We start from the raw sequence: 14811 nt of genomic DNA, 5'->3' as shown, positions 1-14811 counted from the left end.
ATATTGGAACAGGGATTTCAACTTCACGTTTGCCTCTGAGGCTCCATGATTCAAAATGACATTTAAAAAAAAAACCACGCATATCTATTTGGTATGCTTTATGGGAAATTTGAGAAGTTTAAACATTTTGGTAGTGAAGAAACAAAATGGATATAGATTGCTTCCTCATTACTGAAAATTGTTTTGTCTTGCACAGAGGAAGGTGGGACAGCTTTCTGTTGAGTGGAAAACTCTAAATGCTGCTTTAAAAGATTTTAACCAACAGACTCGTGTGGGATGGAACCAGGAGATGACACACCAAAAGGTTACAGGTAGGAGCAGATCTCTAATTCTGAGTGAATTTAGCAATTTTATTATCTCAGATAAATCCACAATGTTAAAATGACAAACTCAATATTTTACAATGTACATGGGGAAAAAATTACTTGTTTCTCTGTCTTCACTCCATAGTTTTTTTTATTCATTCAAGGGGTGTGGGCTTTGTTGGCTGAGTTAACATTTAATTGCCAATCCTGACTTGTCCTTGAAAAGGTAGTAGTGAGCTGCCTTCTTGAACAGCTGCAGTCTTTGCAGCATATCTTTATTCACAATGGTGTCGGGGGGATGGAGTTCCAGGATTTAAATCCAGTGATTTAGGAATTCAACTTAATTCTTTCCTTAAAGTGAATCCAGAGTTTGCAATTGTGCTTTGCAATGTAGAGACTTGAAGCCAGTAGTTTAAAAACAACCAAGAACTTTATTAAAGAAATACAAATGCCATATACCGTGGGAAAGTCTAGAGGAGCTCATGCTTTGGCCAGCACTGATTCAATTGACACACGTCACTGCTGGTCCTATATCTGCACAATGCACGGACCCAAATACTGTGGGCCCAACGCGATTCTAACGGGGCAAGAACAGCCAATTGTTGCAGCTGTCTACAGAATAGCTATTTATTTCCAAGTCAGGATGGTATGTGACTTGGAGGGTACCTTCTAGATCAGGGGTGTCAAACTCAAATTCAGAGGGCCAAAATTAAAAACTTGGACTAAGTCGTGGGCCAAACTAAATATTTATTGAAAATTTTCAATAACACCTGCATGTTTTCTCTTCTTTCAACATATGTAATGTTAAACTTTTTCTTATTAAAATAAATGTTTAATAATAGTTTTGGTTAAACTCTTTCCAGAAGAAGCATTAACAAATGAGAAATAAATATTCAATAAATAATATTTCTCTCTAGCCTTTAAGCTCCTTTTAAATGTATTTTTGTTCACAAGCCAACAAGTCAAAAAAATAACAACTTGCTTCAATGACAAACAGGTTTGTCTTTTAAAATGGTGAACATAGAGTCTGCCTCCCACCTGTCTTGAAAGGTCCTGTTTTCTGTCTTTAGTTTGGCCATTTTTCGTAAGGGGTTTATTACACGTGAGTTAGGTGACAGGTCATAGATGCTAGTGAAAGTAAAGAGAGGAGGTGGGGGCGATTAGCGGGCTGACGCCAACGCATTTGCAAAGCATTCTGGGATTTGTAGTATTAGGTGTGCATGCGCTATACTGGCAGGCCAGGTCTAATACATATTTGATATGATCTTGCGGGCCAAATATAATTATATCACGGGCCAAATTTGGCCCGCGGGCCTGAGTTTGACATGTGTGTCCTAGATGGAGGTGTTTCCAGGCTTTTGCTGCCCCAGGAGGTAGAGGTTGTAGATTAAGGTGCTGTCTGATGAGTTCTGCCATTGATAGAAGCTGTTGGCTATTGTCTGCCAGTGGTCGAGTGAGTGGTCAGGGCGACTGTGTTTGGCTTTTTTAAAAAAAATTATTTACTTTCATCTTTTTTTGGCAATATGTTTGTTATTGTAAAAATACAAACCATAAAGGAAAATGAGATTTATTATCTCAAATAGCAGGCCGAGATGCTGAAATTCTGCATTATTGTGTCATAAATTTAGGGAGCTCAATAAAGTAAATAGGAAGGACCTATTTCTATTTGAAGTGGATTAAAATCCAAGGCCCATGGTTTAATGATGATTAGTAAAAGGATTAAAAGGGAGATGAAAATATTCATCCCTAAAAGGTAGCAGGGGTTCAGATCTCACTGCCCAAAAGATTACCTATGAAAGTGAGCTGAATATTTATCAACAAGAAATGTGGTCCCTAGGTACTGTACTTTTGCACTGGACAGTGAGAGAATGAGGTTTGGAATCTTATCACAAATCTCAAGCTTGTAATCTTTGATTCTCAAATCTTATAGTGAAATCCTTTCAAACATTGGTAACCTTGTACAGTACAATTCCGATTATCCGAAATGGTCAGGACCGGGCCTATGTGGGATAAACTTTTTTTTTGGAGAACTGGTCATTTTTTTAAAAACAGCTCAGTAGCAACAGCAAAATCACTTCCAACAGTGTTTAAACAATAACAAAGAACAAAAGGCTTTTTAAGCATTAAAATAATTTTAAATTCTCCCAAAAAGAATGCTGGCCACTGTAAGGTAAAACATCATGAGATGGGAATGTACAGGGCTGTAACAAGATGTGAATGCATCCTTGTACTTACAAGATAAGAGAGACATTGATGGATTGAGAGGCAGGAAGCTAGCAGGGAAAGGATAGCAACAGTTTTAGTCATTGGACAAGTAATGATATGATGATGTTCTAAGCACATATCCAAGGGTATAAAAAATCACCATTTTGCTGATAACGGCAGAATGCATTCTCCAACTAACATGGTTAGTCGCAAGTGTTACAATCCGGTAATAAAGAACAAAGAACCCTGATTTCGACTCAGCCTGGTGTTTGTCTCACTCATTCATGAACAAAGCAGACCTAACACCACCTCCAATCACCGACACCTCCCCACTGAGGTCTCTGCTGCTGCGAGAAGTTCATCCAGCTGCAGCTCCTGACAGAGTTAAGGAATTGGAGCTGAAGTTGGATGAACTCTGGATCATTCTGGAGGCAGTGGGGGGGGGGGGGGAGGGGGTGAGTGATAAGGACACTATCACATCCAGGAGGCAGGAGGAGAGTAGATGGATGACAGTCAGGAGAGGGAAAGAGAACAAGCAGTCAGTGCAGGTTACCCCTGTGACTGTTACCCTCAATAACAAGTGTACCATTTTGGATACTGTTGGAAGGGATGACATACCAGGGACAAGCCATGGTGATCTGGTTCTGTGTCTAAGAAGGGAAGAGTGGACAAGAGGCAAGCTGTAATGATAGGGGATTCCAAGATTAGGGGGATAGATAAGAGGTTCTGTGGAAGAGATCAAGTATCCTGGATGGTATGTTGCCTCTCTGGTGCCAGGGTCCGAGATATCTCCGGTCGAATTCATGACATTCTAAGGAGGAAGAATCGAGAAGGGACCAATGTCATGGGTAGGAGGTCCTGCAAAGAGAGTTCAGGGAGTTAGGCGTTATATTGAAGGACAGGACCTCCAGGGTTGTGATTAAAGGATTGCTATTTGTGCTACATGCCAGTGATGTTAGAAATGGGAGGATAATAAAGCTTATATGTAGCTAAAAACATGGTGCAGGAGGGAGAGCTTCAGGTTTCTGGATCATTGGGCAACTGTTACAGAATATATCAATATCTCCCAGCAATCTACATACATGTGGTGTTTGTGTGCTTTCACCCTTAAACATCTGTTTCAAATTTATTCTCACGGGTTCCTGGCTCATCCCTTCATAGTTATCCCTTCCCCAGTTGTACTTTCCCATTTTGACTGTTTTTATCCTTTTTCATAACTATGTTGAAGCTAAGGGAGTTGTGGTTGCTCTCACTAAGAGGTCCGCCACCTGACCAGGTTCGTTACCCAGAACCAGATCCTGTGTGGCCTCTCCTCTAGTTGGCCAGTCCACATACTGTGTCAGGAATCCTTCTTGTACATACATTACAAATTCAGCCCCATCTTTCCCTCTTGCAATCAATAGGTGCCAGTCAATACTAGGGAAGTTGAAGTCACCCATAACTACAACCCCATATTTCCCATACCATTCCAAAATCTGCCTGCTTATTTGCTTCTTGGTATCCTGAGGGCTATTTTGATGCCTATAGACTTCTCCCAGTATGGTGATAGCTCCCTTCCTATTTCTGACTCCCTCCACACTGACTCAGTTGATACTCCCTCTGCAGTGTCTCCCTTTCTATAGCCGAGATACTATTCCTTATCAGTAATGGTACTCCTCACCCCACACCCCCATCACTTTTCTACTTCCCATCCTATTCTTTTTAACACCTAACCCTGGTATCTGCATTAGCCAGTCTTGCCTTTCCTCCAGCTAAGTTTCAGTAACAGCCACATTCAACGTAGTTCCACGTTCATCCCCTTTATTCCTAATAGTCCTAGTGTTGAAAGAGACACATTTCAAACCCTTCACCTGGCTACCTTTATGTTGTTTTCCCCTGCCTGTTCTTTACCAACTCAGAACATATAGCTTCATGCTTTTGTCCTACCCTAATCTCTGCACTCCCATTCTGATTCCCACCCCCCTCACAAACTAGTTTAAACTCTCCCCAACAGCTCTAGCAAACCTGGCCACCAGGATATTGGTCCCCCTCCAGTTCAGGTACAGCCCGTCCTTTTTGTACAGGTCAGACCTTCTCCAGAAGAGATCCCAATGATCCAGACATCTGAACCTCTGCCCCTTGCACCAACTCTTCAGCACGTATTCACCTGCCACAACTTCCCGTTCCTACATCCTCTGGCATGTGGCACAGACAGCAATCCTGAGATTACCACCCTTGAGGTCCTGCTTTTTAACTTATTTTTAACTCCCAATGTTCCCTCTTCAGGACCTCATCCCTACTGTTATCTATGTCATTGGTCACCACGTGGACCATGACATCTGGCTGCTTGCTCTCCCCCTTCAGAATGCTTTAAACTCAATCCGAGATATCCCTGATCCTGGCAGCAGGAAGGCAACGTACCATTTGGGAGACTCTATCTCTTTCACAGAATCTCCTATCTGCTCTTCTAACCAATGAGTCCCCATTTACCATAGCCCTCCTCTTCTTTCCCCCTTCCCTTCTGAGCAGGGGGGCCAGACCTTGTGCTGGAGACTTGACCACACCAATGGTATCTAAAACAGGTATACTTGTTGTTGAGGGGAATGGCCACATGGGTGCTCTGCTCTGTCTGCCTCTCCCCTTCCCTCTCCTAACAGTCACCCAGTTACTTGTCTCCTACCTTTTAGGGGTGGCTGTCTCCTTGAAGCCCCTCTCTATAACTATTACTGCCTCCGGAATGATCAGGAGTTCATCCAGCTTGAGCTCCAGCTTCATCACATGGTCTCCCAGGAGCTGGTGCTGGATGTACCTCATGCAGGTGTAGTCATCAGGGACACATGTGCTATCCCAGATTTCCCACATCCTGCACTCAGAGCATTCCACTGTCCTCGCTGTCTCCATCAACCCTTCCTATCTTAAAATCAAAGACCTTACCTTCTTGGAATCAAGCTTGTCCTCAGCCTCTGTTTGCCAAATCCTCGTGAGTTAAAGCCTTAGTCCCACGCTGACACTGGCCACTACTCTTTATCTTCCCCTCCATTTATTTATCCCTGCTAATTATCTCGAGTACTCACTCCCACAAATCACACTCCTTTTAACCCTTCAGTTGCCCTCCGTGCTCTTTTTAAAAGACACTCACTGTAGCTGGTTCTCCACGTACAACATGCTCCCAAGCCTTTTGCTACTCCTCTTACCAAGTCGATCCCGACGTTGCAATGTCCCTGAGTCCGGGGGGAAAACAAAATCACAGCTTTGCTCAGGCAGGACAGACCAGAGGACCTGTCTACTGACACTATATGGGTGGAACTGAGGAAGGGAAAGGTATGACCACACTCTTGGAGTTGTATTATAAAGCGCCTAATAGTCAATGAGAATTGGAGGAACAAATCTATAGAAAGATAGCAGACAGCTGCAGAAATGTTATGATAGTTGGAGGTTTTAATTTTCCACATATTGACTGGGACTCCCATACTGTAAAAGTGCTTGGACTTTGTCAAATGTGTTCAGGAAAATTTTCTAAATCGATATATAGAGGAACCAGTAGGAAGAGTGCAATACTGGATCTCCTATTAGGGAACGAGACAAGAGACAGGTGACAGTGATCAGAATGTCATTAGTTTCAAGTTAATTATGGAGAAGTAAAACATGAAAGTCTGCAGTCACCTTGGTTGAAGAAAAAACACAATGCTGGAGAAACTCAGCAGGTTAAAGAGTGCCTTTGTTTTACAAAGATAAAAATGCATTAGGGGTTCAAATCACTAAACGATTTAAAGATTTATATAATCTCAATTTTTCTCCTCTATTCGAGTATGTGAGATGGTCTTTTTCCAGATGGTCTCCTTTATCATTATCTTTAATAGGTCGTATTAATGCAGTTAAAATGATAAATTACCTAAGTTTGTAATATCTATTTCAAGTGATTCCAGTTTTTATCCCAAAGTTTTTTAGATAATTGACTCAAAAGTTTCTTTCTTTATTTGGACGAAAAAAAACTCTAGAATTAGTAAATTTCATTTACGAAAATTGAAAAAAGATGGAGTTATGGCCCGACCTAATTTTAGATTTTATTACTGGGTTGTTAATATTCATTATCTAACATTTTGGATTTTTTTATTCTGACAAATTTTGGACAGATTTAGAATTGAAATTTACACAATAGTATTCAGTGACCTCTTATTGGGTACCTCTCTTCCATTTAGTTTTTCCAAGATCAATAAGGATATATCTAATCCAATACTCAAACAAATATTGCAAATCTGGTGCCAATTTAGAAAATCTTTTAATTTAAAAAACTTTGTTTAATCTAGGGCTATCTCTCATAATTTTTTTCAACCATCAATAATTGATCAATACTTCAAAAGTACTATTTCTTTTGCAAATTTATTTAAAGAAGGTTGTTTAATGACCTTTGATCAACTAGCAAATAAATATTATTTACCAAATATTCATTTTTTTTAGATATTAACAGATTGGAAATTTCTTAAATACCATTTTACCGGACTTTCTATTTGTACTTTCACCAAGATCTAGTTGATAATATTTTTCAATTGAATCCTTCTGAGAAAGGATTAATTGGAATTATATATAAATTATTGAAATTAAGTCCAGTACTTCACAATAAGATTAAAAAGGCATAAGATTCTTAAGATGGTAAATATATCTTCAATTTATGCCTGACATTTACTAACCAAATTCAAAGTGGTGCATTATGTTCATATGTCCAAAGATAAGATGCCTTGTATCTTTTCTAATATTAAGCCTACTTGTGACAGGTGCAAATCTGATATTGCTACATTGACATATATGTTTTGGTCTTGTCCATCCTTAGAAATCTATTGGAATTAAATTTTTAATATCTTTTCAACAATATTTCAGGTGGAGCTACAACCCAATCCAATAAATGCTATTTTTGGGGTTATTGAACCAGACATGGGGAGTTTTTATTTACCTGCGCAACGGGTTGTGGCCTTCTCTACATTGTTGGCTAGAAGAGCCATCTTATTCAAATGGAGAGACTCTAGACCTCCAATAGTGTTTCAATGGTTTTCTCATATTAGGTCTTGTTTAAGTTTAGAAAAAATTAGATATCATGTATTTGATCCATCGTTGAATTTGAAGATACATGGTGACCTTTTGTGTCTTATTTTCATTTGATGTAAATGTTTTTAATGTGATTTGATATATTCAATTTTCCAGATGAGATATAGTCTTACCTTTGTTTTTTGATTCATGATATGAATAAAAAGCTACAAAATGTATGTAACCCTCAGGATAAACTGCTCAGAATTTTTATTGGTTAGATTTTTTATATTAGAGTAGGCTAGGTGGTTTTTAAATATAAAGCGGCTCACCTGCACAACAATCGAACCGTTGTCAGCATCGACGGGTAAGTCGACAATGCCACAGCCCGGAAGTTGATGTCACTTCAACCCTGCTGGGATGCTAAGGACTCTGGGACCAGCGCGATTTGAAACCAGTACACCAGCATGTTTCTTTTAGTTTAGTGGTTTAGCAGCCACATTGGTGACCCTGACCATCCAATGGCATTTGGACCCAACCCAAATAACTCCAGCAGCATGGACAAAGTGAACGATTCAACTTTTCAAAATGTAGTTTCACTGAAACTGCCGACTTTCTGGACTACTCAGCCATTCGTCTGGTTCCAGCAGGAAGAGGCCCAGTTCTGGGTCAGGAACATTGTCTCAGATGAGACCCGATATTACTATGTGGTGGCTGCGCTCAATCATGAAACGGCAGGCTGCGTAATGGACTTTAAATAGCAGCCTCTGGAGGCTGGCAGGTCTGAGGCACTCAAGGCCTCTCATGTTGCGAAAAGGCTGCATGGTTGCTAAGGGAGGACACCCTTGGCGACTGGGTGCTGCCAGCTCTAAACAGTGACATGCTGGCACTAGCAGACGGCCATAAGCCATGTTTACTCTTTGAACAGCTGTTTTTAGAGCAGATGCTGGAGGACATCTGCCTCATACTAGCAACGAGGATTTCTCCGACCTGTGAAAATTGGCTGTTCACGTGGACTTTTTTGTGGCACGCCAAATGAGATAACAGGGCCAGCGTCAGAATTAGTGCTGCGTCATGGCCAAAGGTCCTACTACACCGCACCCCATCAACTAAATCTGCAACACTTGCACCAAACAATGACACCAATTCCGAATTTTGATGATTTTACCACCAAAGATGGAGATCCAGGGCCTGCTGATGCCAACTGCCATGCTAGTTTCAGGGAAACTAAAAGGCCAGCCATCGCTAATGGGACAGATATTCTGGGTGCAGATTCCTAGTAGACACAGGAGCCAAAATCAGTTTCCTGCTCCCCCCTAGAGCCACGATACCAGATCTGGAGGGGTTGGATCGGAGCTCACAGTGGCTTATGGCAGCACCATCTGCACTTATAGCACACGGACTGCCCCCTTGCTATTTGGTTCCAGCGATTCACGTGGATGTTCACACTGGCCGTGGTATAGCCATTGCTTGGGTGCACAGTTTGCTGGTGGATGGAGGCTGGTCACGCAAAGACTTTCCAAACTTTTCCCCTTGGGGAGGTCAAATTGCCAGCTCCGCCCTTGACTGCGTTAAGTAGTCAGACAACAAGTTCATCAGACTGTTATCAAAGTTCCTGTCCATTGTAATGTCGCAGATTTCCATGGCAAGCCACAAACATGGCGTGACACATCACATCCCCATGCAGGGATACCCCCTGCACACCCAGGCCTGCAGGCTACCACCAGACAAGCTTCGGCTTGTGAGAGAGGAGTTTAACAAGATGGAGGAGATGTGATTGTGCGATGCTCGGTCAGCCTTTGAGCCTCCCCACTCCATGCGATGCCCAAATCTGCAGGAAGATGGAGGACATGTGGTGACTACAGGAGGCTGAATGATGCAACTGTCTCCCAATGGATACCCAGTCCCACACATCCAGGATTTCATGGCTTATCTGTATAGGACACACATCTTTTCCAAAATGGTCCCACATCCTCGTTGTCCCGAAGACTGCCATTATAATCTTGTTCGGCCTATTGGAATTCCTGAGGATGCCATTCAGCCTTAAAAACATGGCACAGACCTTCCAGCGCCTCATGGATGCAATGGGGCATTATTTGGAGTTTCTGTATGATAACCTGCAGCCAGCCTCTCCCACCAAGAGCATCTGACCCATCAGCACCTCCTCTGCCGCTGCCTCAGTGACTATTGACTGGCGATTAACCTTGCCAAGTGCCAGTTCGGTCTATCCACCATCAACTTCTTTGGAGACCAGATTGACCGTCATGGAGCTATTCCCTTGCTGGGGAAAATGGCGGCCATTCACTAATTCGCCAGACCCAAAATGGTCAAAGGTCTGCAAGAATTTGTCAGGATGGCTAACTTCTATCACTGGTTTGTTCCCTCAGCGGCCTGAATTATGCGCTTTCTTTTTGGTTTGATGTTTGGCAAAGCCAAAGTAATTGTCTGGATAGAAGAGGCAATGGCAGCAATTAATCAGGCCAAGGAAGTGCTAGCTAACACCATGCTCCTGGTCCACCCCTAGATGGATGTCCCCACAGCCCTCACCATGGATGCCCCCAAAGAGGCAGTCAGTGGCATATTGAATAATTACTAGAAGGGCATTGGAGCCAATCGCTTTTATCAGCTGACACCTGCAGCCCCTGGAAGTCAAGTATAGTCTGTTCGACAGGGAGCTACTGGCCTTGTACCTGGCCATTTGGCACTTCACGCATTTTCTAGAAGGGAGAGAGTTCACAATCTTCACAGATCACAAGCTCCTCATCTTTGTGTTTGCCAAAGTGTCTGACCCTTGGTCAGCCCGCCAACAGCACCACCTGTCCTATTTGACTGAATTCACCACTACGATCAAACATGTCTTGGGGAAGAACAACATGGTGGTGGACACACTATCAAGAACATCCATCCAATTGGTGCAAGCTCCAGCCCCAGGATTGGATAATGCAGCATTAGCAGAAGCAGGACAGCGAAATACCGGCATACCGAACTGTGCTCACTTGCCTCTCCCTCGAAGATATACACTTTGGGCTCAGAGGTAACAAACTCCTCTGCAACACTTCCACAGGGCAACCGCAGTCCATCGTACTGGTCACCTGGAGGCACCGAGTGTTCAATGCCTTACATGGGTTGGCCCCCACTTCCAACCGGACAACCACCCAGCTAATTGTGGAGTGGTTCATGTGGCATAGCCTATGCAAACAGGTCAGCACACTCTGCCACTCTACATACACTGTCAAACCTCCAACGTCCAGAGACACGTGAAGGCACCGCTGCAACCCTTACAACCAACGCACAGGAGATTGGAGCACGTGCATGTGGACGTCGTTAGCCCACTACCTGTTTCAAGATGATGGACAGATTCATGAAATGGCTGGAACTGTTCCAATAAGTGACACGACAACAGAGACATGTGCTAGGATCACAACCTGGGCAGCGAGGTTCAGCATCCTTGCCCACCACATCACTTCAGACAGAGGTGCACAGTTCACCTTAATTTTGTGGTCTATGATGGCGCAGCTCCTGGGAATCCAACAACACAGAACAACTGCATACCACCCCCAATCAAACAGCCTGGTGGAGCGTTTCCACAGGCTCTTAAAATTAGTCCTGATAGCACGACTTTGAGTACCCGGCTTGGTAGATGAGCTCCTCTGGGTGTTGTTGGGCATCTGAACAGCACCCAAAGATCTAGTAGTGTCGTCTGCCAAGTTGGTTTACAGTTCACTGCTCACACTGTCTGGTGAGTTCATGCCTGCACCCTGCAGCCAGGAGACACACTAACAGAGGTGCTGACCAAGCTCCAGGAGAGACAAGGGACACTGACTCAGTTCCACCATCCCACCGTGGAGCTCCACCCTCCTTTGTACCCAACAACCTGTGTACATCCACAGAGGATCAAACAGACCACCCTTACAACGGTCATACAAAGGACCCTTCAGGGTAGTGCGACAGAATGGAACATCCTGTGTTTCTGACATTGGGGGCCAGGAGGAGACATTTACAATTGACTGTCTTAAAATAGCACACCTGGACATTGAATGACCAGCCGTTACACTACTTGCTAGGAGACAATGCCGACCATGCAAAGTGGACAGTATACAGGTTAAGGTTCCCGCGCCTCCCATCGCTGGTTCTGGGGGGGTGAGGGGGGTCATTTAGCAGCTCACCCACATGACAAACGAACCAGCTCCAGCACCCATGGCTAAGTCCACAGCCCGCAACATCCAAGGAGATGTTCAGAGGGCAAAGCCACAGCCCGAAAGTTGATGTCACTTATGGCCTGCTAGGACGCTAAGAATTGTGGGATGGGCAGGCCTTTTTAAATGCACAATTTGAAACCAGTAAAGGAGTTACTCCAGAATTTTACCCAACTCAGCGTGTATGCTCGTGCACATGCACGTACGTGCGCGCGCACACACACACACACACACACACACACACACACACACACACACACACACTTTTTTTGATATCTTTTCTGTCTTCATCCAGTGCAGTGGAGGGGGCAACCGAGTTTATACAGTTTGGTTTTATCTTGATATATATACTTATGTGACATTATAATTTCAGTTTCATTCCCTTTTCTTCATTGTACTGTATTTATTATAAAAACCAATAAAAAAAAGATTGTAAAAGAAAGAAAAATGCATGACCAAAGTTTCGGGCTTGAACCCTTCATCAAGGTATGGGAAAATATTGGCAGGCATCTGAATAATAGGGTAAGGGAGAGGCGTGGTCGCAAAGGCAGGAGGTAATCGGTGGAGAAGGGAGGGAGGGCACAGCAGTAAGCAAAGGGAGGAGGGATGGCTTGGTGAATAGGGAGGAAAGAGGGTGGATAGAGGGAAGAGAGGGGGAAAGGAGAGTGCGTTAGCAGACACTGGAGGTGTCAATGTTGATGCCGTCTAGCTGGAGAGTGCCCAGATGGAAAATCAGGTGTTGTTCCTCCAATTACAGGTGGTCTTGGTGGGTTAGTACATGAGGCCAGGACAGGCATCTGAGTCTGATGCAGAACTGAAATGGTTGGCCACTGGGAGGTCTCTGTCACTAAGTAAAGATGCTCAGTGAAGTGATCTCCCAGCCTGTGCCCAGTGTCTCCATTGTAGAGAAGGCCACAAAGGGAGCACCAGATGCAGTAAATCACTCCTGTGGATACATGTGAAGTGTTGCTTCAGTTGGAAGGCCTGTTTGGAGCCCAGACTGTGGTGAGGGAGGAGGTGTGGGCACAGGTGAAGGTGCCGGGTTGTGGGGGGGGTGGTATGGTGGTGGATTGGTGGGGAGGGATGAGTGCACAAGGGGGTCACAGAGGGAGTGGACCTTACAGAAAGCAGGGAGAGGTAGAGAGGTGAAGATGTATCTGGTTGTGGGATCCTGTTGTAAGTGTCAGACATTCCGGAGGATAATGTGTGGATATGGAGGCTGGTGGGATATTGGTGAGGATAAGGGAATCCTGTTTGTTGCAACTGGAGGCAAAAGAGGTCAGGGCAGATGAGCAGGAAATGGAGAAGATGTGGGTGAGGGCTGAGTTGATGGTGGTGGAGGGGAAGTCTCGTTAGTGGAAGAAGGCAGACATTTCAGAAGATCTGGACTGAAGGACCTCATTTTGGGGACAGATGCGGTGGAAACAGAGAAATTGAGAGAAGGGAATAAAATCCTTTCAGGGAACAGGGAATGAGGAAATGTAGTTGTGGTAGTTGGTGGCTTTGTGATATACGTCAGTGGAAATCTTGTCTCCAGAGATGAAGACAGAGAGATCTAGAAAGGGAAGAGTTTTGGAGATGTACCAGGTGTGTTTGAGATCGGGGTGAAAGTTGCCCTCGAAATGAATAAAGTTGACAAGCTCATTGCGGAGGCATGAGGCAGCCCTGAAGTTGTCATCAATATAATGGAGTAAGTGTAGAGGGGCTTTGCCTGTGAAGGCTTTCAACACCAACAGGCAGGCATAGCTGGGATCCATGACTACTCCTTTGATTTGGAGGGAATGAGATGAGTTAAAGGGAAAATTATTTAGAGTGAGGACAAGTTCTGCCAGGTGGAGGAGGTGTTGGTAGAGGGTGACTGGTCAGGTCTCTGGTACAGAAAGAAGCTAAGTGCTTCTATTCGATGGATTGGACATCCATCGTGAAGTGTTTCAATTCAATGGATTGGACATCCATCGTGAAGTGCTTCAATTCGATGGATTGGACATCCATTGTGAAGGTGAAGGTCCAGTTCAGGGAACCTGAAACCATTGAAGAGATGGAGGGCATGTGAGGTATCATGGTTGTAGGTGGGGAAGGATTGGGCCAATGGAGTAAAGATAGTCAAGGTAAGACTAAACTAGTTCGGTGGAGAAAGAGCATGCAAAACAATGGGTCTACCTGGATAGATGGGTAAAAGGTAGAAACGAGCAGTGCGGAGATGGGAGAAAACAAGGTTGTAGGCTGTGGGAGGGAGGTGACCAGAGGAGATGAGGTTGGAGATGGAGTTGGAGATGGTTTTATAACCATATAACCGCATACAGCACGGAAACAGGCCATGTCGGCCCTTCAAGTCCGTACCGGTTTACTTGAACAACTCCACTAGCTCTTCCGCAAACCCCTGAGGAAGTAGAGGCTTTCTTCATGATGACATTGGTGTGTTGGTTCCAGGAAAGATCCTCCGAGATAGTGACTCCCAAGAACCTACATTTGCTCATCCTCTCAGACAATTAAAATTTGACTTTAATAGTGGTAACATATGTAGGTAGTGATATTGATGCAAGATATTTATGAAATCTGTTTCTTTGCAGCAGCAGTAATTATGGAGAACAAGGTGAAAAATTATAAATTTTTATAATAACTTTTAAAATTATTTTTATAATAATTTTTAATTATGGAGAAGGATAGGTCTTGGCCAATTTTGAGGAAATGAAAAATGATCTAGGATGTGTGGAATGGGATGTTATTTTCAGGCAAGGATGTGAGAGATAAGTGGAGAACCTTCAAAGAGTTTGTATGTTCTTTTCTGGATTAAAGGGAAAGTTAACAGGCATATGGAACCTTGGTTTTCGAGGGATATTGAGGATCTGGCTCAGAAGAAGAGAGAGGTGTATAGCAGGTATATGCTACATGGAGTAAATAGAGTACTTGAGTATAAATAAAATGCAAGGATAACCTCAAGAAATAAATCAGGAAGGCTAAATTAAGACATGAGGTTGCTATGGCAGACAATGGGAAGGAAAATCCTCAGCGTTTCTATAGGTATATTAAGATCAAAAGGATAGTAAAGCGCAAAATTGGTCCCCTTGAAGATCAGAGTGATCGGCTTTCCCTGAGCCAAAAGAGAT

At 43.6% G+C, this 14811-nt stretch overlaps 1 protein-coding gene across 2 annotated transcripts in view; it reads left to right on the top strand.

Moving 5' to 3' along the window:
- LOC138760695 (utrophin-like) overlaps nt 1-14811 on the top strand; it is a 632519-nt gene that overhangs the window by 364792 nt on the left and 252916 nt on the right. For both annotated transcript variants that reach the window (XM_069931641.1, XM_069931640.1), the window contains one exon: nt 197-311. In XM_069931641.1, coding sequence (XP_069787742.1) covers nt 197-311 — 115 coding nt within the window. The remainder of the gene's footprint in view (nt 1-196; nt 312-14811) is intronic.

Source organism: Narcine bancroftii, chromosome 4 (assembly GCF_036971445.1).
Source record: "Narcine bancroftii isolate sNarBan1 chromosome 4, sNarBan1.hap1, whole genome shotgun sequence".
NCBI lineage: Eukaryota > Metazoa > Chordata > Chondrichthyes > Torpediniformes > Narcinidae > Narcine > Narcine bancroftii.
This window is presented reverse-complemented; position numbering and strand designations above follow the sequence as displayed.